General features: G+C 38.1%; 1 protein-coding gene across 3 annotated transcripts in view; it reads right to left on the reverse strand.

The window, feature by feature from the left end:
* Positions 1–1,397: 1,397 nt before the first annotated feature.
* The window catches only part of LOC139983673 (TBC1 domain family member 9B-like), a 50,473-nt gene continuing 24,123 nt past the window's right edge, over positions 1,398–27,747 (reverse strand). For all 3 annotated transcript variants that reach the window (XM_071997394.1, XM_071997392.1, XM_071997391.1), the window contains 12 exons: positions 26,697–26,791; positions 25,704–25,850; positions 24,883–24,994; positions 24,149–24,398; positions 22,235–22,444; positions 20,214–20,384; positions 19,553–19,724; positions 18,315–18,442; positions 16,848–17,001; positions 13,885–14,006; positions 4,280–12,881; positions 1,398–2,729 (listed from right to left, as the gene is read on the reverse strand). In XM_071997394.1, coding sequence (XP_071853495.1) covers positions 11,907–12,881; positions 13,885–14,006; positions 16,848–17,001; positions 18,315–18,442; positions 19,553–19,724; positions 20,214–20,384; positions 22,235–22,444; positions 24,149–24,398; positions 24,883–24,994; positions 25,704–25,850; positions 26,697–26,791 — 2,536 coding nt within the window. In that variant the 3' untranslated portion in view covers positions 1,398–2,729; positions 4,280–11,906. The remainder of the gene's footprint in view (positions 2,730–4,279; positions 12,882–13,884; positions 14,007–16,847; positions 17,002–18,314; positions 18,443–19,552; positions 19,725–20,213; positions 20,385–22,234; positions 22,445–24,148; positions 24,399–24,882; positions 24,995–25,703; positions 25,851–26,696; positions 26,792–27,747) is intronic.

Raw genomic sequence — 27,747 nt, forward strand, 5'->3', positions numbered from 1 at the left:
CCATGGTTACAGGTTGATTACCTTCCAGAACGGTAAGTGATTTTCTTTAAATACCAAGAGTCAGACATCTTTTACTTCTTTAGGCCTAGGCCACGATGAAATATCATCTGATAGCCAGGGGAGGGGACACGGTGGGGCCACGTCCTTTTTGAAGGGTGGGGGAGGAAGGGTGGACCGGTTTGCTTTGAGAATTTGGTACTGTCAAACTAAAAGTTTTGATATATTTTCTATCCTTTGTAGGCTAATTATACAAGTCTGCCCTAGAAGGTTAGTTCAAACGTATTCTCTTTTAAAATTTCTGTGTGGTATAAATATAGTTCCAGTACAACGGCCTAGCTATATAAAGTAGGCTATAGACGTAAAAATAGCTCCCTTTTTCATATCTTCCATCAATCTATAAGCTAGACTACTTTAAATTCTTCGAACCATACACCTACTATTCCTAATAATTGGGTAGTTAGCCTAGTAATTTTTACTCAATTATAGGCTATAGGCCTAGGCCCTAGACTAGTCTAACTAGATTTTGGCCTAGGGCCCTAGGCTAGGCCTTACTTAAACTTAAAGAAAAGGAGGAAGGGCGGTCTCCACAGATGGCATCAAAAGGCACAACTTATATGTTTACCTTCCGTTGTTTGATATTTATTTTGTGAATAAAAATTAAATAGGCCAGGCTTCATATTTCAAATGTTTTCCTATGCCTAGGTTTTATTTTGCAATTTAAAGGTCGTCAGTTCATTGCCCTCAAATTTTATCAAGATTCTAAAAACCACTAACCGTTATGAAAGATACCCTCCTGTTGACTCTGAATCTCTAAATTATTTCCATACGTCGAGATCTCGTCTTATAGTGGGAGAAACTGTTGTGAAAGCTGGGGGTGGGTTGGAGGGAGGGAGGGAGGGGGGGGCTGGGGTAGTAAAATGTTTGTCAGTCAGTGGACAGTGAAGCATGGGTGACGATTATTTGACTTTGTAACAAATTTGGGGAAAATACTGATGATCTTTAAAAAAAGTTAAACCGAAAAGGTCGACTGATCGACAGATATGATAACGAAGAAGTAAGCTCACTGCACGTGATACTCGGAACATCAGCTTACGTAACCTAATTTATGCATATAAATGCTTGAAGCATTTTGCGTTGAAAACTCGGCTCAGTCAAATAATTTATACAATTTTTGGGCATAAATTATTATTCCAGTTTCCTATCAACGAAGAAATTAAGTCATCTAATTCATGGGAGCTCTAACTTAATCTTGACTTCTTGCATGGAAAAAAATACATATATTGACTCGATCATTAGACGTTTATATAGATATTTAGGCAGTAACTATAGGCCTATATAATTCTTCATTGAGTTGGTCAAAGACAATGGACACATTGAAGATAAATGAACGCCATTACCTCTCTTTTGATTGTTTTCTTCTATTTGGCAGTGTAGAATTTCATCACATAAAATAAAATGAATAAATTAACATAAACTAAAATAAAATAAAAGAAATGTGAGCAGTAAAATATAAGAAAGAAGACTATTTCTTCAAATCTACACACGATTCAGAATTTTTTTTAAAAATGTCACAATTTAAGATATCTTAAATTTTCATATATCTGTAGGCCTATATATGTTTCCAAGTGTTAGTAAAAACTAAACCATCAGGCTGCCTTTATCTTCGAAGATAGGCTCGGCCAAGCTTGTGCCGTCTGTGACCCTGATTTGCGCACCCCTGAAAGAGGCACACCCGTAAAAATCCCATATCGGCATATAGATACGTTGGCCAAACCATTGGTATATCGAAACGGAAAATATATTAAAAGCTTTTCTATATGACTACATTTAAAGTTTACATATGGCAGAGATCATTCCAGAAGTTGACTACTACTACTTCGCCCCCCCCCCCCCCCAACACACACACCGCGTGACCTGCTGAAGTTCAAAATCGATTTTCTCTAAAGACGGTTTTACTACTTACATACACTTTGCCAGCCTACCATGTCAATGATTCTTTGAACTCTGGTGTTATCATTGGGTCGCCACATTAATGAACAATTGAAACGTTACAGTGGCTAAAAGTGCCAAAAGTTCCAAATCCAAAGTGGCTGGTTTCCTCAGATGCAAAGAAAACCTCCAGAGGAAAGATAAATAACTTATTGGTGTTCTGTTGAATTCACGTATACTAGTTCAAAGGACATGTTTAAGAGTTGAGTTAAGTGTGAGGTTGAAATGGAGGGTGATAACTCCCATACCCCCCTCCCCCAACTACCATACCCCCCCTCGAAATCAGCACTTACGTCTGCAACGTGGAAAAGAAGTCATCATAAATGTTGCATTTAAGGAGCAGTATTTCCTATATCTTATCGCTTATCCCCTAAATTATTACGAAATGTCTCTGAAACATGACGTCTTGTGTTCTGTTATCCTACTGCAATCACTGTATCAATACATCGGCATCTGACTATTTTCTATCCGCGATAGCAGATGATGTCAAAGGGACGTTATCACCCGGTATCGGTACCGGTTCAGCGGAATGATCGGTTCCGATGTTAACTTGTCGACGGTTCTTCGACGTACACCGGATGTATACGATCAGGGCTGCAATGATAACTGTTAAGATGAAAATAACACCGAAAGCTCCGCCCATAAAAGCAATCTCTCGCGTCTGCAGGTTTAGAGAATTCGATGGATTCATTGTGTCGGAATCGTCCTCTGATGAAGCCATGCTTATTTGTATATTATTCCTGTAATGAAATGAAAAAGGTGATAATGTCACAAATATGCCGGTCTAAGGACACGGTACATCAGTGTTGAGGCTTATATGCAGGCCTTATGAGAGGGAGGAATAGGGATGTGTCAGGGGAACTACTGCCAGGGGCCCGTGTGAATAAGAGACAACGGGGAATATGGAATAAAGTATAATGTTTTCACTTTTTCATAATATATTTAAGGAAAAACGAAGGTTTCAAAATGCGGGTTCGGCGGCATAATGTCGCCGGGCGCGACCTTTTTCTTGATGTTAGCTCCTCAACATATATTTGAAGGTCCTTGGCCCTGGAATAAGAATTATCCCCAATGTTAACACTTATCAACTTGCTGTAAGCTTATATAATATCGTTTATTCATTGAGTATGCGACCCGTAACATTACTCCGAAACATTCGGAGTCGCAAACACTTAAAAAATATTTTGTTTTTAGAATAAAAAGGTAAACAAACTAACCTAGGCTATATACTGTATGGGGTAGTGTGCTATGGAGGATAATGTTGAAATGCTTTTATGGAATTGTGACGATCAGTTTTAAAATTAATGCGTACGTTCATAGTTTGCATTTTGAGTAGATAATATCTGTGTATACGTGTTTTTGTGCAGCAAGTTCATTGAAGGTGTCTGTATTTCGACTGAGACAATGACGTCATTCCTGTTCTGATGTAATACTAAAAGCATCTCTGTCGGAAACGTTTATTATAGTTCAAATAAACAAAAGGATACCTAGCTAGTGATGAAGTAAGGTAGCCTATCCATAACATTCATGAGTAACACATGATTAAGACATTTAATGATTTTAAACACGAACATATCCACAGAGTACTTGTATTAGTGCTTATATATTTTTTATAATTGATTGATTGGTTGATTGATAAGCCCCCATTAACAGATTAGAGGCTGAATTTCCCACAAGGTTAAACCTATTAAACGGAATGCAAAGTTTACTTGTGGAGTCAGGACAGGTTCTATACCACTGACTTGTATATGCTATGCCTACTATATGCTTCGTGCATTCCCCTCCCTCATCTGTCACCGTTTTGCGGGAAATTACAGATGGAAAACAGAGCCACCCTTACCCTAGTGAGGTACTTTAAGGTCATAAGTACGCCTAACAAAAGTAGACTGGACTCGACGAAGTTCATTGACAGACCGGACTAAATTCGACCAAAAAATATGTCTCTCTAATAGCCCTAGAACAACACTGATGCGGCATAGCAATGATGCTGATTGAAGTTTGAACATCAGTGACCATTACTTAACTTCCTACTTTCTAGCGTATTTGTGGGTTAATGTGCACCACCCACCGAGCCCACTACACACCCACCCACTGAGCCCACTACCCCACCCACTACCCTACCCACTGCCCCACCCCCACTCCACCTCACCCAGGCCACAGAACTGCCTGAGGATCTAGAGTTTCTTTACGCTTCACGTAAGAATTGTTTGAACTTTTGAATTTTACCATGTCTGTTTGCGTGATTGCGTCTGGCCCTTTAAATTAACCACACCATCCAAAACCATCTTACCGTTTCTGCAACAATGTCCTATAGTATTCGGTGACCTCAGAAGGTGACAGTCACTTCTCAAATATCACAATAAAATCTCGGAAATACTCGGATATTTCGTGTAGTCTTGGTTCAGTTTGACTCCTCGTCCCTAATTTAAGTTGTGACAGTATTAAGACGTTCTTATCTATGGATAGTACAAATCTGACGAGCGTAAGACACAATAGAGTTGACGACGGTTAGATGATCTTTGCAGAAAATAAAGCATGAAACCACAAAAGGAAGAGAGCGATAGCTATGGTCCACACCATCCATTCACTTTTCATGAAGTTGTATAGACTCCACTCCAAATATATATCGCTAGTTTGAAATGTTACGTACCATACATCGACACCTAACAACGGCGAACGTGTAACCATGCGAAGAGTTTGTTCCGCGTATCCGCATACGCGTCTGTTTACTACGGTCTTTCTAGACCCATGGGGAGAGGTTGCTAATGGTTACGGTGAATGTATGACCCCTACAATCATAATCGGAAGATACACCAGAAACTAGAGGTTACGGAGTAGGATGGAATTTCAGACGGAATCTGACGTAAACAATAGTATGACGGTGTCGTATATGTAATCATTGTAACATAGATTTATAAACATAAGAACAAGACTAGGGTAAGGAATGAATGAGGGGGATGGGTGGCGGAGGATATAACCTTAACAAGAGAAGGGTTGATGATTTCATCGACGGACAATATAGTCTTGTTTGTAAGCGATAGAAGGCGTAAAGAAGACACTACCGTCCAGTAATACGATTTAAGTTGACAGAACTACGGGCGTATTCTATATAATCCGATGTGTCATACCCTCGCTAATGATCTAGAATGCCTTTCACAATGTTCAATGTTCAAAAGTAAAATAGTACAGAGGTTTGAAGGAACTCTACAAATTTATTTCATTTGTTACAGGTGGTACCTTTATGTGTTAACTAAAACCGCTTCCCAATACGGTTTAGAGATTTGGATTTACAAAACAACATAATGCACTTGAATAGAATTTCAACATTTTAAGGATTTTTTTTTTATCTAAGTGACCGCGTAGATAGAAATATCTGGATAAGGTAGGTATTTCATAGAACTCTTCAGACGTGACGTCATAAACAAAAATTATGTGAATGTGATAACTCTCTTAATGGCGATTACAAGACATCATGTTGAAGCCGATTTATGATAGATATGCTTATTATTAATTAGCCCAATTAATTCTTAGTCTTGTCTTCCAATTAACAACACTCTTCCCAACCCCAAGCGAAAAGAAATTTAAGAAAATATAAAGATATACAACAACATAAAGTGTAGCCTACAGAAAGAGAAAACAAACATATACGAAATAAAATATGAAAGGTGGATTTGAGTAAGAACAACAAAAAACTTTCACGAATATCCGTGATTATTTGTTGTGCGTATGAAGAAGTGACGTTTTTCTCATCACAAAAAGGAGCTGCTGGGGTTAGTGGGGTGGCGAAGGAGGATGGGGAGGGGGGGGGCGTGGGGGATGGAGATGTCAGGCACGACGGTACTTAAAGGTAAGATACTTGACTGACGGATTCATTGCATTTATTTTACAGATATAATTAGACCAACAATCTTTTGAAAACACGACAACTCTAAATTATGTGACAATGCACATATTCCAAATTTTGAATGTGTTAAAGTAAGTTGGCATGACGTTTCGATCCTAGCAGGATCTTCATTAGAGGTTAAATGAGGCTAAATTTTGAATTTGCACGTGTCATTGTGGAATCGGCGGGAAGGGCCGCAAATTGTGGGGCGGGAGGGGGGGGGTAAGAAGAGTTGCAGAGATAAAAATATAACTGAAATATACTACTCAAAGCGCGATAGATTTATTCCTATTTGCTTTCCGGGAGTTGGAAAACTTCCACCGTTTTAACTTTGGGTCATTAAACATAATTTTTTAATTGTGCATACGGTATAGATATAGGTGTTGGTTTCCTCAAAGATATTATGCTAGTTGCAATTATTAATGGTTTATGATACAGGCATGAGCTATTTCCGCGAATTCGCGGAATATCCGTGAATTCTTTTCTACCTCGGGGACAAAAACTATTATCCTAACACACTGTAGTATACGCAAACAGGAGCCTATACCGCAATTCTTGCAAAGTTCCGTGATATTTTTCTTACCCCAGGCTCTTCCCTGATGATATGACCTTTGAATTAATTATTTACATATCTTCCATGAACTGGAAGAGACTTGGCGATCTTCATAGTGTCGACGGTAGTATATCGAGTCTTACTGTAAGAGATACACGTTTGATTTCACTCTGCGCAGCTGCAAAGGTTTCATAATAATGGTTTCTTACAAACCTAAACTCATTTCCAATTGCTAGCTTTCACAGAACCGCACATTTTGACTTCAATATTTAACCCAAAGTGCAAATGAATACGATTAAATCCTGGCATAAATTGCATATTTATCAAAATTACAAGTTCAAAGCAAATCTTAATTCTTTCATTAATTATTCAATAATAACCTTTCTCCATTCATAATCTTGAAAGAAATGTTAAATAAAAAAAGAAAGAAAAAAGGAAGCCAAAAAACAGAATAAAAACTTGTGGTGAAAGCAACATGGTTGGGTAGGATGTAATGGTTGAGCATAGCGGTGAACTGTTGATATACAATTAAAGCAAACTCGATTAATTAAAATAACAAAATTATACCTTGAAAAAGGAAAAAAATTAATTACTTCACAAAAACCCTTCCGTATCCGCATATTTGACTTAACAACTACCAGTGTCTCACTGATTCTCGAGTATAGACGTCTTAGGTTGAAGGAGAAGCGGCTTTTGTTATAAAAACACAACTTTTTTGTATCAGAGAAAAGAACATAATAACAAACATAAAATATATATCAACGTAACACACCACTGTACCAATTGTGCAAAACACTATCGACATAAGCCAAAACCATCACAATGTATATTCTGAGTATAGCCATGGACCTCATACAGTATAATTCCAATTATCCGAACCCCTATTGTCCGAGCCCCCGATTTTCCGAACCCGGCCATTCGTTCGTTAATAAAAAGTCTGGAGGCCTAGTGTTATTTTATTCCAAGTACTGTACAGTACTCCTATTATGTACAATGTAAATAACGTAACGATCAGTTTCAAATTCTTTTGACTAAGCATGTATATTATCATTCACTCTATCATTTCCTTATATATCGAATATATTAGTTAATTGATGAAAATTAAATTATCCGAACTTTTCGATTATCCGAACTACCTTCTGTACTGGCTAGTTCGGATAATTCGGGCTTCTACTGTTTACCATTATAGCTGGACAGTACTTGTAGCAAAGTAATGCTTTTGAACTATTTGGCATTTTAGCACATCAGCAGATAATACCTAATCTTGAAGCGACGTTTTGTTTTAAATGCACATTTTGAATCACAGAAAAGAACATAAAAACAACAATGATAATGCCTCCCCGTCTCGCGATTATGATTATAAAATTTCGGCAAATAAATATTTTATTTAACAACGAACTATATTTAATGAAGGTACAGCATAGCGCTGTGTTGTTTAACGTTTTCTGCCACACACACACCACCCACACACGTTGACGAAACTTGTAATTTACATAATTTATAGGCAAGGATGAATTTTAATTGTTTTTTCACACGACCCATACATATACAGCATCATTCAACAACAACAAAATAACCTTTGCAAGTTAATTGCCTCCTTTTAAAACTTTCAGTATTCGATATTCACAAATGTTTGTGGTTTAAACGAGAAAAAAAATATATCAATGAGAGTAGCATCTTTAATCTATTATTTTATTGAATTTGTTCCAACAACGGAAAAAAGACGATGAAACAAGTGTTTCTATGAACTTTGTAGGAATAATTGAATCTATATAATTACTGTTATTCTTAGTCTTTAGAGACACTAACAAAACTCATATTAAATGGAATGATTTCAGGCAAACAAGATCACGAGATTAATTGTAATTGATATTGATGAATAATTAATTGTGATCTCTTTATTTAATTATATAACACTTTAATGTTTTAATTTCTCAATGTCAGTTGATTGGGTTGGGCGAGAGAAGTGAAGACAAGCTGAAAGAATGTGCATGGTTTCCGCTAATGTCAGCCTCAGGAATAACAACTTTAATAAAAAAATATCTCAGCATAAATCAAACATGACTGAGAATTTATGACATAACAAATGTTAGGATGGTAAATTTAAAGATACACAAAGAGGGAAAATCTCATTAGCATGTAATTAACATATCATTAACTTATCATTTTATGTATCTGGTTCACAATGATCAATCAAAAGATCTAAAGTTCACATTTAGCAGGGCTTTTGCTTGTTTCCTACTTAATATACAGAAAGAACATTGTCAATGCTGTCAAAAGGACTGTTAGCTCAGTGGGTAACGCCGGTGCCTTCCAATCATAAGGTCCCCAGTTTGAGTCACTCCAAGATTAATGTATGTCATCCAGTTACAGAGTTTTTGACAATTGACAATTCATAATCATGGATTTTAAATATGAATGTAAGGGACTGACTTCGGTCAGCTTGCGGCTTTGATAAGCCAATGAGGCTTCTTTGCGAGTTCCTGCTTACAGGAGGATCTAAAATACATACATACATACCTTCTACAATGGTTTGAGCATATTGTTTGAACTGTCAATAGCCCAGATGAATAGATGAATGATAAAATATTCTTCATAGCTTACAATAACATTACAATAGGATATATCCACGTGCTATTTGGGAGATGTTTAAAATGGAAGAAGGAATGACCTCCAACCATCCCCTTCTAGCCTCCACTCTCAAATTTCTCTCATCTTCGTCACCCACTCGATTGTTTCCTGACTAATCTAGAAGGATCCTGAATACAGACATGACTATTTCGAAGGATTTATATACATTCTACAAACATTTGAACAGCTAAATATTGTTTTTATTCTATGTATTAATAAAATCAGGTTCAGGATACAGCTAACACATAGTATGATTTTCTTCATCATTCACACTGGGCTAAGAATAGGGTCAATAACTATGGCTTATGTCATACACTCCTAAGTAGACAATTGAAAGAATATCAAAAGTTACAACAAAGCCACGCTCCCCCTCCACAAAAACCTCTGCCATCCCATCTCCTGTCACATCTCTTTTAATTATCTAAGAAGGGAATGAATAAACCTCCCCTCCCCTTTTCTTCCTCCCCTCCCCTCTCCCCCTACCTAACCCACCCCCCTACCTAACCCACCCCCTCTATCCTCATTCATCTTTCTATCCACATTCACAAGTTTTCCTTCTTAACCCCCTTTCCTTCCTTTTCACCTCCATTACTAATTACCTCCATTACTAATTACCTCCATTACTAATTACCTCCATTACTAATTACCTCCGTTACTAATTACCTCCCATTGTTACACCCCTCAGAGTTTATCTAGTCATCGCTCTTTCCATTCATCTTTCCTCTCCTTTGTTGTGTCTAATTATACTCTATTCATTGCTCATTTGTCTAATTTAACTGTGTGTCCATTTGGGTCTCTTTATCTGTTCTTAGTTTGTTTTAGCTTCAGTTTGCTTCTGAAGAAGATACTTCTAGGATCGAAATGTGAGGTCCTCTAATTTTTGCACATTTAACATTTTGCAGGTTTTCAACTCTTTCAATATTTGAAAAATTACAATATTATCTTTCAATAAGTAAGAAGACCCCTCCACACAAACAGACACGTCTGCGTACCCATTTTCCCTCCCCCAACCCCATCTACCCTCCCCAACCCCATCTTGCCTTCCCCACCCCCATCTTCCTCATCCCCCATCTTCCCTCTCCATCTCCCATCTTCAATCGCTTTCAAGTATTGTCAAGTCTGTTTTTAATCATTTAATTATTGTAAGAGTACAATGTTTATCCTTCCATAAGTAAGAATGATGATAGTCATATGGAGTGGAAATGGATGACTTATCTATGTCAAATAGGAGACACTTTAAAGAATATCAAAAGTTACAACAAAGCCACGTTCCCCCCCCCCCCCCCCGGCCCTCCACACACACCTCTGCCATCCCATCTCCCTGCTACAACTAGCAGTACTATTAATTTAACAGAATGCCTTTCCAGACCGGGGTATATGCAACGCAAATTTCAAGACCAGGGTATATATCCGTGCAAACTAACTGCAATATGATGGGAACACAACTTCACTAACTTTTGAAATCAAAGAAAGTCTTATATACACAGGAAGGAACATAAAAAGAAAACAATACCCTTCCAACACCTCCCCTGATAAAAACTTTCATGTTGGGTATGAAATACTTTTGTGGGCAAATTTTTATGGAGTAAAGAGTGATTGTAAATTTGGTAATATTTAGTCATGTATTTAACTATGAAATTGTAACTGTAAGTACATCATGCAAGAAAAAACTGATGGTGTGTTATAAATGAATTTTGAAAGGGACACTTTATTGTTGAACTGAATTCATATATACTGCAATGGTTCACGCTTTACCATGTGAAAATGTTCCGTCCAAATTCCGATATGAGTAGGGATTGAGTCGCCTAAGTTGAATAAGACGGTAGATCAGGTAGTATATATACTATTTGTCATTTAGAAGAATAAAGAGAATTATTGCATTGATACTCCAGAGCTAATACATTGTTGGCTACAAGGCAGTGAAACCAGAGATCACAGTGGGCACGCCACCCCCCTTCTTTCCGCCACTTCGTGAAATGCCTGAAAAGTGTCACTTTTCATAAAATTGAAGGGCCCATTTTGTGGAGAGGTTCCTGGCAGGAGTTTTTTTTGAGGTGTTTCATGAATTGAACCAGTAACCTCAGGATTATAAGTCTAGCGTTCTGTAGCAGAAGGACCAACTGGAGTACCGTTAGGCTGGAATGCATGATGTGAACACTATGTTAAGCAGGGTTTGAATAAATTTGAGTAAATTTGGTAAATTTCCACACACAAATATCCAATTACTATGTAATTCAAAGTCTGCTAGCCAACTTTCATTCCGATGTTGTAGTAAAAAGTTGGTAATGTTGAAATTGTTCATTTGCCCCTTTACATGTAATTAATTATACCATTACATAAAGTGTCACCAATTTATACTTGTTCCTTATTTTTAACTTCATGAAGCCCAAAAAAAGAAAGAAAAAAAAAAAAGTGGATGAAATTTGATCACACAAAAATCTGCATCTAATAGAGTCATTCCTACTCGATGAGGCAAGCAATTTGAATTTTGATGAGAGAAAATATATTCAAGTGAGAAGTGATAAAACACAGTTGTTGATGGATACAGTAGTAACATTGCTGCACCTAACTGTGTCAAAGGTCAATGGTAACATCTGTTACCCTCATTGCCTAAGCACAATTAGGCTAAGTGTGATCTATTGCTCTTTTGGATGAAACATCTTAACATGTCTTTGTTAAGTTTTGCCAAGAGAATATGTCATAAGATTGGAGGTGTCCATGAAGGATAATGACAACCTTTGATTTAAAGATAAAGGTGTCCTTTAGTTGAAACAAGAGAATGAATATCTTCTATATCGGTAATATTACAACATGTGTTAAATTGTTTAGGTCTAGAATAGCTAATAGAAGTTAATTTGTACTGGAAACCCCAAGACTAACATCACTGTACTGTCTTTGGATGAACCGACCTTGTTGAAGATTGCTAATCATGGCAAGAATGTCTGGTCTGGCTTCAAAGAATTCGACAAGGGCACATTCAGTCAGCATGGAAGCCAGAAACTGTTCAAATGTTATCTGCCAGTCAACAAGTTCATCCTCTCCTAGTGCTTTCAACTCTGTTGGTCTCATCAGTTTACCCTCTTCTGTTCCATCACCATCAGGACTAGCTAGTACCCCAAGTACCCCGAATCCTCCAAACCCCTCTGGTATCAGTTTCTTTTTGGTATCTTCTCTAGCTTGTTGTTTAACATCATCCTGTTTAGTTTGTTCTACTGCTTCAGATGACGAAACATCTTTTTCTTCTTTCGGGGTTTCACCTTCTTCTTTTGTCTCCCCCTCTTCATGACTCACTTCACCCCCTTCTGTTCCCGCAGCGGACTTGTCCCCTTCTGTAGCCCCTTTGGACTTGTCCCCTTCTGTTCCCCCAGCAGACTTCTCCCCTTCCATAGCCCCTTTGGACTTGTCCCCTTCTGTACCCCCAGCAGACTTGTCCCCTTCTGTTCCCCCAGCAGACTTGTCCCCTTCTGTTCCCTCAGCGGACTTGTCTCCTTCAGTACCTCCAGCAGACTTGCCCCCTTCTGTAGCCCCTTTGGACTTGTCTCCTTCTGTACCTCCAGCAGACTTGTCCCCTTCCATACCCCCAGCAGACTTGTCACCATGTGCACTTAACTTTTTCAATTCTTTACCGAATATGTTCTTAGTTGGAGTGCTCGTAGCTGATGCTGGGTCTGAGGATGGGGTGGTCTTCATGTAGAACCTACGACTAACCTCTCCTAATTCAAAGAGAAGAGATCCTGCCGAGGCCAGTGCCTTGTACATCTCCTGTTCATTAGGATGGTCACCAAACATGTCATACAACATCTTCAGCAGTTGTATAAATTGATTCTGAAACAAAAGAAAAAATATCACTAGGAAATCAAACAACCGCAACACAACATTTTCACTACACTGTACTAAATAATCACCATTGTAGAATTGGTTAATTAAAGACAGTTTTTTGGTATTTTACTCAAGTAGCTTTTCAGAGTAAACTACACAAGATGTCTTTACAATCAGTTGACACATATTTAATAAATTATATTCTATTAATATCTTAGGTATAATAAGTCTATACATCTCTGGTTCTTTCAGTGATCGGTCAACCAACATTTGTCATCTTGTTTGGGGGGGGGGGGTGGTGGGGGTATCACAAAGGGGGTGAGCAAGGGCTTAATCCTGTATTAAAAGTTAGGATTATAAGTGAAACATTTTGTCTATATGGGTGAAGCTCATTTACTCCTAGCATCTCAGAGACTTAGTGTAAACACAACTGTCTTCAACATTATTTCATCAGTTGCTTCATAGTTTTAATCAAATTGTATCTGGCAGAAGTAGAATATATTCATCTATGGTTCTTTCATTGGTGAGTAAATCAAGAGTTAGTTGGTGGTAGAAGGGGGGGGGGGGTTAAATGTGGGAGAGGGTAAATGTTGGAGAGGGGAAGAGGTTAATCCTATGCAAAACCGAGGATTCTTTGTTCAGTCAATCAGTCCAGGACTTGGTATGTTGTTCAGCCATTTTCAATGAAGAAAAAACTGTGACTGTTCTTTTATATGATACTTTACTAAATCCTAAACATTCTTTCTGGACAAACTTTGTTTTAGATTTTGACAATTCTGAGAGTGGGGGTGAGGTTCACTTACTCTCAGTGTATCAGTGTAAATGTATACAAACTGTTGCTTAAATTTATTTTTCAATCTGTAGTAGATTAATGTAAATCAAAGTAGATATATTTCTGTGGTTCTTACATTGCTTAGTCAACAAAGATGGGGGGTTGGGGAGGGGGTGGGTGGAGGGTCGGGGAGGTTAGTCCTGAAGGAAGATGAAGGTTCTTATTTGTATCCAGTACCTGGTTCATCTTTGGGATGCTTTTATAATTCTTCCTCTTTTCCTCTTGCTCTTTCTCCTGCGCCCACTTTCTAAGATAGTATCTATAACCTTCTCGAGCAGCAGCTTTGTCATCTGTTTCATCTGTAAAAAACAAATCGAATAAACTAGAATGAAATAAAAGGGAAACAACTGACTGTAAAACAATTAAATAATTTCTTCTGCCAAGCCCCCCTCCTTCTCCCCTTGTTCCCCCCTCCCCGACATCACTCCTCTTCTCACAGCTCTCTTCCACCCTTTTTTTCTCCAAACCTTTCTGTCCTTGTCATTCTCCAGTTTATTCCCTACTCCTTCCCTTAATCCTCTCTTTGTCCCTCCACTGTTTATCTCCTACCTCTCCTCTTCCCCTGCTGGTTTCTTTCTTTCTTCTCTCCATCCCTTGTCTACTAATCCCCTTATATCTATCTCTTTGTGTTCACCATGCTCATTAACCTGTCTGTATTCTGTGTGTGTTTTTGCCCCTTCTGTTACTGTTACTTGTCATTTAGCCTTTGAAGAAGATCCTGCTAGGATGGAAACGTCACGCCAACTTACTTTTACACATGTAAAACAATTGTAATAATGACTACAACAAATTTCACCACTGTTGCAGTAAAACTTATCTAAGGTATGTGTTCTTTTTACATTTGATTTAATTTATACTAAGGCCCAGGGAGGGACAAGAGAGGGACAAGTTAAGGTTAAGGAAGGGCAAGGGAGAATGTTTTAAGAGTTAGCTCATGTAGAACTGTGCTAGATGCATACACATACTAATGATACAGAGAAATCCAATGAAAAGCAAGGATAAATCATGAAGTTAGGCCAATTAATGTTCATGTATGCTCCAAGTTAAATAATGATAGCTAGAGCCTCTATGGATGAAGGGCTTAAAAGCTGAAAATTGAAATTTTTCCTTTATCTGTTTTTACAGAAATAAAAATATTTGAGGTACAGGTATGGCAAATATACCTAAGAGGTAGAATTATGTCCTTGTCAGAAGTCATATAGCTCTGGTATTATAATAGATTGACTTCATAACTAATCGTAAACTTTTGTAAATCCTTGATAATTGTAATAATATATCAAAACTTTAATTGAAAAAATATTTAGGCTTGAATCACTTCTGTAGTTAAATGGACAGTTTGCTGTTGCTAGGCAAAGGTCAACTATAGTTGTTGTTGCTAGGTAAAGGTCAACCATAGTTGTTGTTGCTAGGTAAAGGTCAACTATAGTTGTTGTTGCTAGGTAAAGGTCAACCATAGTTGTTGTTGCTAGGTAAAGGTCAACTATAGTTGTTGTTGCTAGGTAATGTTCAACCATAGTTGTTGCTAGGTAAAGATCAACCATACATATGCATGCAGTAAGGACTTCATTATTACTTTATTACAACTATTAATATTAGGCAGACATTAGCTATACTCAAAAACGTTTTTTAAAACCTGCACGATAGACTTGTGGTGAAAAGTTAAAGCTTCTAAGGCAAGTCATGTTTGGGGTTCATGACATATCAACGTCCCCCTCACCACGTACTCACTAAAATATTTACAAATATGTAATATTAAGCATATTCCTTAGGGTATAATCATCCTATATAAGGTGTGGTTTAAATATTGTTTATTAAGAATAAATATTAATAATTATTTTCATTTGAGATATCTTGATTATCGTTCTTTTTCAGATGATGAAAATGGTAGAAGATTCACTGATGAACTTTGAACAACAAATGAAACTATTTAGTATTTACGAGTGGATTAGATTTTAACTAAGATGAAGTTGAGGATGAACTCATTCATCAGATAAAATTGGAATTGTTAGTAAAGAGAAGATAAAATGAACTAAAAGATAAGACTACTTCCTTTGACCAAATAAATGTTATAAACAAATGCAGATGTCCTGTACACTAAACCTGCATCATAGAGAATGATAAATTGATATAATCACAAAAGAGAGGACCTTAAAACTGCTAAGGATGAACTCATCTGATGAATGAAATCATTGATGAAAAAGAATCATTCAACTGATGAAATTAAAATTTGCTTGTGAAAGAAAAATCATCATGATGAAATCAAATAAATGGACGCTTATCTGGCTTTGACCAAAAGGAGGATCATGTAAAAACCAAGATGAGGTAACCAGCTACTAACTGTACACTAAACCTGGATCATTAGCGACTGATGAAAAAATCAATATCATCATAGAATAAATTAATTTAACACTGATAAGAGCCTGCTAATCACTAAATACAGGAATAAATCACTGAATTTATAAAAATAAAAGTTAAATATGGTCTGTTTTGTAGATTCTCGCAGGGCTGTGATCAGAGTCAGAAAGAAAAAGTTTACAGCAAAATAAACTGAAGCATACACAGTGATGGATTATTTGCGGAAAGATGTGCATAGTTGATGATACCAGACAGCAAGTACTCAAATTGCCAGATGCCTAAGATGCTGAACACTCAGCACAAAGTGTTGTCCAATATTCACAGCCATAGACACTGATCAATTCTCAGAGAAGCTACAAGTGTGAAGGCATCTACGTTCTGCATAGTTGATGATACCAGAAAGCAAATACTCAAATTGCTAGATGTATAAGATGCTCTTTCAGCACAAAGTGTTGTCCAATACTCACAGAATATTCACAAGAATATGTACAGTGGCTTGTATTAACATTTAAACCAACCTTGTACATCTTTATATTGTTATACGATTTATGTATATGACATTTGAATTAATGTTAAATTAACGTCATTGTTTATTTGAGTCTGAGTCTGTGGAAGATAAAACTGACTATATTCTAAAAAGTAAGATGTTATGCTTGTCTCAATGTAATCTGTTGACTCCTGTCTTTATAGCACATAATCCTTGTTGTAATACAACTATTGGAACACATGAATATAATCTCTCTAATTATTACAAACTATTACAATTACAAAGAGCAGTAATTTACCATTGTTTGTTCCAGATGTATCCTCTGCTTTGGCCTCAGAACCTCCGGATAGTGATTCCTCCTCCTCTGTAGGTGATTCTGTTTCAGGTGATGAAGATGCAACAGGAACTTCTGATGGGTCCTGCAAGGGGGATCTTATTCTTGAAGGTGGAGACTGTGTAGAGAAGTATTTACATCTCAGATGAAACTATCTATTTCAAATAGTTTTAGTCTTGACTAAATTTCTTATGTTTTTATTTCTTTTCCACAGAGCAACATTTCTCATTTCAATTTCTCATTTCAGTCTTGACTAACTTTTGTCAACCATGATGTCACACATCACTGAAGGATTATCAGTCTCTCACTAAGTTTCATTTTTCTTCATCCAAGCATCATCAATCTACTTTATTTTCTTGTTTTCAAGTTACCTAAATATTTAAGATAATGAAGTCACTATTAATCCTAATTCATCAAGGGAGTTAACTGTTCTCATGCATTCCACACTGGCCAACATCAAGGTATCTAGTAAGATTCTACGCTCTATTCAATCTTAACTTGAAAAAGACCTTCAAGGATATATATGCCATTTAAAGTCTTTTTAATCTGTTTAGCACATTATTACTGCTATAATACATACTGTGGACCACAGTTATTTACACCTCCTAATACCCCATCATTCACTACCCTCACAACATAGTTGGTCAATACATGCAACGTGTTCTACCCCCCCCCCCCCCCAATCCACTACAACTTTATCAGGTTATCACTGTTTTTATATTACATACCAGAAGCACCGAAGATCACAAAAATCCACATCCCTGTCAAGCAACTGCACACTTTATCCTCTCAACATATGCAAGGATGTCCTTACTCCCACCCCCCCCCCCCCCTCACGCCTCAGAATTTTGTCAGAATATCACTGCTTACATTGTATTCAAGAAGCATCTACATCTAGCCCATAGAAATCTACATCCCCTTCTTATCCACTCAACCCTATCAACCCTATCAACATCGCCCCTCTCCTTACAAACCCATTTCCAACTCCTTCCACTTCAACCATTTTAACAAGCTATCATTGTTTTCAAGAAACACCTACGTCTCAAACTATTTGATTAAAAAATGCAAGGAGGTCCTCACTGTCCCACTTCCACCCTCCTCCTTTACCATTTTAACAGCCTATCACTGCTAGTACATTGTACACCAACCTCTGGTCCATGGAAGTCCTACATTTCCCTTCTTACCCATCACTCACTAACCCCCTCAAATTAGTTGATTAATGCAGGCAAGGATGTCCAAAGTGCCCCCTCCCACTACCCTCCCCTTCCATTTTAATGTTCACCAATCTCTGGTCCATAAAAGTCCTACATTTCCCTTCTTATCCATCACTCACTCACCCCCTCAAATTAATTGATAAATGCAGGCAAGTATGTCCAAAGTGCCCCCTCCCACTCCCCCACCCCTCCCCCTACCATATTAAGATTCACCTACCTCAGGTCCATAGAAATCCATGGCATCTTCTGCCTCATCTGTAGGTTGTACCTTTCCCTGTTCCTCTGTCTCTGTGCTTAGGGTGGGATTAACATCTGATGAGGTGGCAGTATCTGATACACTGCCTTCTGTAAACAAATGAAGCTAATAATATTAATAATCAGCAGTTATACTTACGATGCTTAAGCAACCACAAATGTGGGAGAAACCCGCAAGGGCTTATAGATTAGAACGTACATTAAGGGTGGCTTCCAATTCAACATTTAATCTTTTCACTTTAGGAAGTCATCTCAGATGGGAAAACCGTAGATTGCTCTTGAACCTCCCGATTGCTAAGCCTCATTGCTTCAAATGCCCCCACCTTTATCTATTCGGCCACAGAGGTAATCTTGAATTACTACAGCGGCTTAATTATCTTAACATGGTTTTGTGTAACAACCAAGTTAGATTTACCTTTTGTAATCATAACCCCCTGATTGTTAAAGTCTCATTATTTATTCCACTATAAATGCAACCTATTACCAATCATTAACTCTACCGTCCACTTTGATTATATTGTGTGCAGTGTGATAGTCTGACAGAAAATAGTAATCAGCTATAAGATAACTTTATTTAAATACTAGTCTTGGCTTCCTGATCTAACTATACCATTGTCACTGTGAGATGAAAACATCACCTTCTTCTACAACACTGACTGTTAGTCCATGTAAATATTCTTGTATCTGCTATCATGTAATTTCACTACAATTGTCAGGAAACAAATGACCCAGTAATAATAATTAATAATAATTAACAGTTCTTACATAGCGCAACTTACAAAAAAGTCTCGCCACGCTGTACTTAACCCTGATCATTGGTAACTTGTCACACCTACACACCAAAGTGTGCACAATTCAAACAATCTCTCCTGGGGCACCACAGCCACGTGTCCCCTGGGGGACTTCCCATAGGGTGCAGCCACAAACTGGCGCACGCAACTATATTTACAAGTCACCTCGCAAGTCCCCATTTATACACCTGGGTGAAGAGAGGCAATGGAGATAAAGTGCCTTGCCCAAGGACACAACGCAATGATCTGGCCAGGGCTCGAACCTGTAATCCTTAGATCACAAGTCGACTGCCTTAACCACTTGACCACAACGCCCTCAGTAATCACCTGTAGTTCTTTTGTTTTCATAATTATAGTGTGTTTAATTTGACAGTCTGACAGAGAAGCTAGGAACCAGCTATATGTTTACCTGTTCTATTGTCAACTACAGGGCTTTCTATCTCTTCTGGTAAGAGAGCTGGTGGTAGATGCATCTCGTATAACATTCTAAGTCTTTCTGCCATCTCAGCACGACACATGACACTCAGACCAACCGCAAAATCACGAAATGAGAGCAAACTGTCACAATCATGGTCCAGCAACTAGAAAACAAACAAACAAGTTTAAATTTAAAAAGTGATTATCTAGCATACTGTCACAGTAAGGGTGGCACAACTTACCTTCATACATAATCAACTCATAAAGATACTATGATCAGCTATTCCCTTTTCAAATTAAGACTGTCACAGCTAACTAGAAGATGTCATAAAAGTAATTAAAGGAATAACCAAGGTAAGGATCAAAGACAATTTAGATTATTCAGTAACCAAAAAACTCTCTAATATTCAATTTCAAAGTTAACCGCTGCGTGATTGACTGAATACGCTCGCTTTTAAAGTTTGCTCCTAAGGCCTCACCTCACTGCACAGTATTAAGCCGCCATTGATTACGTAATTACATAATTGGCTCCTACGGCCTAACCATAATGCACAGTGAGCATATATATATATACAATTCACATTACTGGGCTGATTAAAGGTTCAAATTGTAGTGTGTAATATTACTTACATGAATGAAACTATCAAACTCACCCTGAATGCTCTTTCAGCCATTACATCACCATGGATACCATTAGCCCATGGAGACAGGGCAAGAAATAATGTCTGGAATTTCTGTTGATCAATTTTAACTTGCGTCAAGAAGTACTGTGTTTGGTCTAGAATCTGTGTGCTGCCTAGCAACCCTCCAGAGAAGTACTCATCCTGGGAAGGTAAGGATTGGAACATTAGCAGTTTAAACATTACCTACTCTCTGGAGCATCAATATGATCCTTCTCCATATGCATCAAAAACAAACAAAAATTAAGAAAGAAAGTAGACCCAAATTTTTGATCAGCCGAAGCGTGCATGAAATATTCGGAACCAATATAAAGCAGTCATTTTAAGGCAAATTTATGTCTTTTTGATCAAGTGCTATCTATGTGGGACTTACTGAGTTTGCTTATGACATATGGCCTAATATCTGTTTCAAACAGGACTCAACTATACACTGTATACAGCCCTTTGAGTTTCAATTTTAAAGCATATTCATATCTTTTTGATCAAGTGTTATAAGATCTATTGTTGACTGCCTTCCCTGAGCACTAGCACCACTGAGCATTGGTTTTCCTCTGGATATTGGCGCTATATAAATTTGCATTTATTATAATTATTATTATGTCAGACTTAACTTAGTTTGCTTATGACATATGACCTAATATCTGTTGCAAACATGACTCAATCATACACATACAAATTCCATAGAGTAACAAGTTTTGCAAAAGCTGATGGTCGTGGGTATCTGCTAAAATGCTTGAGTTCTGAACTTAGCAGCCATTAAGTGGACTAAACAGTGCAGGAGTAAAACAGTCTTAGGTTAAAGCTTGACACAGTTTGTCAGTTAGTTCAATGGAACAGCTGGTGAAGATAATTCAAATGGGATAAGATGTTGTTAACCCATTCTACTGTGTTATTGTTTGATCAAATCTAAACATAAACAGGGGGGTAGGAGCCGAGGTCAATGGGGGCACATGCCCCCCCCCCCCACTTTTTTCCAAAGTAGCAAATGTGCCCTACTGGCAAATGAAATGTACCCTTTTGATGAAGATAATAGTATTGATAGCGTACTAACACATCATATATATTTAAGTGGTATGGCCGGTGTGTATCGGTTTATAGCATAACGAGTGGTGGTTGTGAAATGAGACTAGAGCACCAATGGTGCAGAAGCTCATACCTTTTTGAGCTTAAAAATGTAGGGCCCGCAAAACTTTATGGCCCACCAAATTTCAGGCCATTTTTCAGATTCCACCAATTTTGGGCCCATGAGGGATAACCCTCCCCCCCCCCTCTGTTAGCAGAATCCTGGCCACACCACTGGATATAATTCCTATTTTCCCCCTATTTGACCGCAAATTTCGGACCATCTCTGATGGCCCTATACCCAATGGTCCTTGTGTCCAAGTTTCATGAAATTCCATCAAACACTGTGCGAGTGGGAGCGGTTTTACCAATTGTTGACAGATAGAGTGATAGACGCCGCACTGTAACAATAGCTCACACCAGCATGCTGGTATGAGCTAAAAATGCCCCTCTGATGTTGTGACCCCCCCCCACTCTTTGGAAGCTTCCTACCCCCCTGAACATAAATGAAACAAGTATAGTAGACAATTTTAAGTAATTGTGAGACATCATTCTGAGGAACTTGATTGGTATGCATGCCTATAGTGCTCCAATCTTAAAATAAATCTCTCTAGTTTGTCTTAAGGGGAAGTGATGTTTATAAAATACAAATACCTATGGTACATTCACATTATGGAGGCATCCAATTGTGGAGTATAAAATTAGACGTAAATTTTAAAGAAAAACAAAACATTATTTATCAGTGTGCAACAATGATGTCACTCTTGTTTGCTCCAAGTTCACTTTTGGTACGAAAGGTGGCAACTACAACTGTCAATATCTCACAAACGGTACATAGGAATTGAATACACACCGGAATGCCTAGATTATGTTCCTCTTTAACATATCAAAAAGACATTTTGACCTGGATTATTCTCTTACATAAATCTCACCTTAAACAAAATATAAAGCTCTTCTAATTCTTTCTTATCAAAGTCTGTCTCTACTGAGAGGCTCTTAACCACATTCTTCCGAGCAGAATCTTCAAGTTCCTGGACCACTCTTAGTCTTTGGTTCAGCCGCTGTTTCTCAATAAACTCAGAGGAGATGCGACCGTACTTTTGGTAGGAGTTGAAAATAAGATCCCCTATTTCTACCGATGGCTGCCATGTCACCCAAAGAAAAAGAAAAATTGTGATGAGATGGGTAATTAATTTTAAAACATCACACTTCTTTTATGATGATAGTCTATGCTGTAAATTAGCTTCTTGAATCCTGGTGCAACCCTCCCCCTCCCCTCCCCCTGTTACCCTTAATCACATAGGTGATCACTTTCTAGTGTTGTAATGAGCTATGCTTCAAGTCACTAAACTTCAAACAAGAAATGACACAAATCAATTTTGTAATTTTTTTGATTGTAGTGATATGAAATAAAACAGGAGTATAGGGACTGAATCTGAAAGGTAGTGGCAATGTCACAAAGTAGGATTAATAGTCACAAAGTAGGATTAATAGTCACAAAGTAGGATTAGTCACAAAGTATGATTAATATTTGGCATAAATCTTTTTCTAATAGGGTTGCGAATGAGTGGAACGGTTTGCCTGAGAAAGTTGTACCTGCAAGTAGTGTCAATGGGTTTAAAAATGCTTTAGACAAACACTTTAAGCATTGTAATCAGGTCTGAGTGTTTGTGTCTTCTGTTTTTTTTCCTCTCTCTATAGGGTCCTTGATGAGGGCTTGAGTGTCCCTCCTGATCCTTTTTTTCTACTAACTAAACTATTAACTACAGTAGTAAGATGGTGAGTATCTCCCTGGCAAACAAAATTTCATAAGTAATACAGATAATGAATCTTTCATAATTAATACAGGTTAACTGCTCACTCAAGGAATGAAATGCTGTTAGCTTTCTTCTAAACTAGTAATATGGTGAGCACCTCACAGGTTACAAATTATGCATCATTTACACATGTTAATCTCTCACAGAGAGAAAACCTTGCTACAGGCCTTATGGTATCTTAGTGCCTATGTGCATTCCGAAATGGAAACAACTTATTTCTTTGCCATGTGTCTGATAACATAGATATTACCTACACAGATGTGAGATAATGATATGATATGAGTAAAATGATTGCTTTAAAAACAATAGAAATAACAAAGAGAATGTTAACCAATGAATGACAAGGAATATGACTGTGGGTGCAACAGTGGGTGCGTGACAGTGCATGACAGTATGGGGTGAAAGTGAGTGCCTGGCAGTGGGTATGTAAGGGTGTATGTGACTGCGGGTGTCTGATAGTGGATGCGGCAAGGTGTGTGAAAGTGAGTGTGTTACAGCGGGTGCGACAGGGTGTTTGTGACAGTGGGGGTCTGGCAGGGCGTGTGACAGTATGTGTGACAGTATGTGTGAAAGTGAGTGCGTGAAAGTGGGTGTGACAAGGTGTATGTGACAATGAATGTGACAGTGGGTGCAACAATGGGTGTCTGACAGTGGGTGTGACAAGGTGTGTGTGTGACAGTGAGTGCGTGACAGTGGGTGTGACAAGGTGTATGAAACAGTGGGTGTCTGACAGTGGGTGTGACATGGTGTATGTGACAATGGGTGTCTGACAGTGGGTGCGACAAGGTGTGTGTGACAATGAATGTGACAGTGGGTGCAACAATGGGTGTCTGACAGTGGGTGTGACAAGGTGTGTGTGTGACAGTGACTGCGTGACAGTGGGAGTGACAAGGTGTATGAAACAGTGAGTGTTTGACAGTGGGTGTGACATGGTGTATGTGACAATGGGTGTCTGACAGTGGGTACCACAAGGTGTGTGTGACAGTGGGTGTGTGACAGTGCTGTAATCAAATCAGGAAATGTCTTTACCTTAGAGGGTTTGTTACCGGGGGTAAGAGAGGTGATGGTGGTATGAGGCATGTGTGGTAAAGTAGCATCTTTGTTGTTGACATTGTCCAGGTATTTGCTGAGGGCCATCATAGCGTGGCCATCGTCCTCACACTCCAACAACTCTTCATGATTGGCATCCAACACTGCCAGAGCAATCTGAAATATGACCTTTGCCCCGTCATAGAAAAAACAGTCCATTACATTGACAGCACTCTCAAATGGCATGACACTGAAAAAAGAAGAGAAAAAAAGAAAAGAGAAGTTTTAGAAACATTTTCGGAATTAATCATACCTCATTTTAAAAATTGAGCCAGAGAGTTAAATACAGGTGGGTAAGAAGAACATGGGCAACTTTTCCCCACAAAAAAGAAAGTTTTAGAGACATTTTGGGGATTAATAAAACCTCTGTTTTAAAATTGAGACAGAGAGTTAAAGAGAGGTGGGTGAAGGAAGGACATGGGGACCTAGTCACAGTTCTACGGTAAGTGTTTGTTTTATAAGTTTTGAACAGCTGAAATGCTAAGAACGTGGTAAGTCTAAATATCATTATGGTCAAATCCATTCTGCAGATTTCTGGAATGAAAGTGACTGCAATATTGAGCCCCAAGCATCAGGAACTCCCAACAGTTTGGAATGATGGGTGAGAATTCATAAATGGGCTTACTTGAAACCAATACTGGGTAACAAACTATTATTTTGTTAAGATGTCTTACCTCAGGAAGATTGTTAAGAACCAAGAAAGTGATATCATACTGAGAATTCCAAGTTGTTCTAACTTCACTGAAAGCTCTGGAAGATGGTTCCTGGTAAGTAACTCTAAAACACCTGGATGGAGTAAAAAACAGAAAGTCAGTCAAAACAGAACACTTCAGACAGTTTTATCTAAATGATAGGCAATTTAATTCACTCTGGAAACTTGAAAAGAAAAAAAGAAAAAAACGTAAATACTACGGAAGTACAGATTAAAAGTGTAAAATAATAAATAAATTAATACTTTGGTCATTACCTTGATCTACTAGGTCAACCATTATCCTAGTGCACTACCCTTCCAGTGTGATCATATGGTCATTACCTTGATTTACTAGGGATCCTGAAACCCTAGTGCACTACCCTTCCAGTGTGATAATATGCTTATTACCTTGATCTACTAGGGCACCTATTATCCTAGTGCAATACCTTTACAGTGTTATAATATGGTCATTACTTTGATCTACTAGGGCACCTATAACCCTAGTGCACTACCCTTACAGTGTGATAATATGCTTATATCCTTGATCTACTAGGGCACCTATAACCCTAGTGCACTACTCTTACAGTGTGATAATATGCTTATTACCTTGATCTACTAGGGCACCTATAACCCTAGTGCACTACCCTTACAGTGTGATAATATAGTCATTACCTTGATCTACTAGGGCACCTATAACCCTAGTGCACTACCCTTACAGTGTGATAATATGCTTATCACCTTGATCTACTAGGGCACCTATAACCCTAGTGCACTACTCTTACAGTGTGATAATATGCTTATTACCTTGATCTACTAGGGCACCTATAACCCTAGTGTTGTAGTAGTCAGGTATCAGTCTTTCACACATAGCTGTCAGTAGCCAAAATGCCTCTTCTTCACTGACATACAGCAACAACACTGAAGTAACAATGTTCATGGCCTGGCAGTAACCTTCAACAAAATATGTAAGAAAATACTTCAATGTTTAATGTTCAATGAACAGTGACAACATGTACAGTTCTAAGAATGTCGAAGACAGAAAATGTTTACTCCAAAGAGCTCAGTGAGTTTACATCAGATGATGTGTCATTTGCACAGTGGCATATTTAAGCACTATATTTATTGCACTGACCTGCCACTTGAATGGAGGGGGGGGAGGGGTGCCATTGATCACTTTCAATTAAGTCACACAAGCCATCCTAGGATAGTAAACAGGCCTTGTATATTTTTGTTAAAAAACTTAGCTAACTGGCGACCGAGTGTAGAAGGGGGGGCGGGCAGAAAAAAAAACTGACTTTGATCATATCATAGACCAAGTTGCATTCAGTGACAGCAAGGAAGGTGCAGTTATAATTATCATGTAGTGCCATAATTTGTTCATTTAAAAGATTAACAAGTTTGACTTGTATTTTTGAGCTGATATTGTAGTACAGTTATCTAAAAGATGGGTGTCAGATGTTTGGACAGGGGCGCAATTTGCATGGCCATAGGTGCTATTTTTCATGGATACCCCCATGCTAGTAGAGCAGCATTGAAGTCTTGGCCAGACTGGATTTGTCAGTTACCAATAAAGAATGAAACAAATGATCTGTGATGTTTGCATTTATGAAGGCAAAACATCAAAGATCGGGCTAATGGTTTCACTAGAAGAGGGGCCATTTAGTCTATGGTAATAGTTTGATCTCCTGAGCAGCACATTGTTTAGAGTATGATAGTAAATTTGGAAGTTTGCTAGTGTCAATGGTTAATATTTCATATAGTTAATAATGATTCTCAGAGTTATGATAGTAAACTTACCGATGGAAGGATTACGGTATGCATAGGCTATGAGGACTCTCCTTAGGGCAGCTATACCTAATTCTGACTGGAAGGCTGGATGCTCAGGCAGTGACCTAACAAAACAATCAAAATAAAGCAAACTTAAAGATTCCTCCCATCTATCACTTTAAGGTCACCAAAGGTCACCAAAAGTCACCAAAAGTCACTTTAAGGTCACCAAAGGTCACTAGGAGGTCTACAAAAGTCACTTTCAGGTCTCCAAAGGTCAATTTATGGTTACCAAAGGTCACTTTTTTTACCTGTGTAAGTCTCTCTCTATCTCCTCAGCAGCTATGCAGTCTCTGCCTAAACTCTGTTCCTCTAATGACTGGTAGTAACATGTTAATTGATAATCAACCTACAAGGTCTTACACACACAATGTACATGTAACACTAGTGCACCTCTCTATCTCCTCAGCAGCTATGCAGTCTCTGCCTAAACTCTGATCCACTAATGACTGGTAGTAACATGTTAATTGATAATCAACCTACAAGGTCTTACACACACAATGTACATGTAACACTAGTGCACCTCTCTATCTCCTCAGCAGCTATGCAGTCTCTGCCTAAACTCTGATCCACTAATGACTGGTAGTAACATGTTAATTGATAATCAACCTACAAGGTCTTACACACACAATGTACATGTAACACTAGTGCACCTCTCTATCTCCTCAGCAGCTATGCAGTCTCTGCCTAAACTCTGATCCACTAATGACTGGTAGTAACATGTTAATTGATAATCAACCTACAAGGTCTTACACACACAATGTACATGTAACACTAGTGCACCTCTCTATCTCCTCAGCAGCTATGCAGTCTCTGCCTAAACTCTGATCCACTAATGACTGGTAGCAACATGTTAATTGATAATCAACCTACAAGGTCTTACACACACAATGTACATGTAACACTAGTGTACCATACCTGTGTAAGCTAAACTCTGTTCCACTTATGACTGGTAGTAACATGTTAATTGATAATCAACCTACAATGTCTTACACATACAATGTACATGTAACACTAGTCC

Source organism: Apostichopus japonicus, chromosome 16 (genome assembly GCF_037975245.1).
Source record: "Apostichopus japonicus isolate 1M-3 chromosome 16, ASM3797524v1, whole genome shotgun sequence".
In the NCBI taxonomy this organism is placed as follows: domain Eukaryota; kingdom Metazoa; phylum Echinodermata; class Holothuroidea; order Aspidochirotida; family Stichopodidae; genus Apostichopus; species Apostichopus japonicus.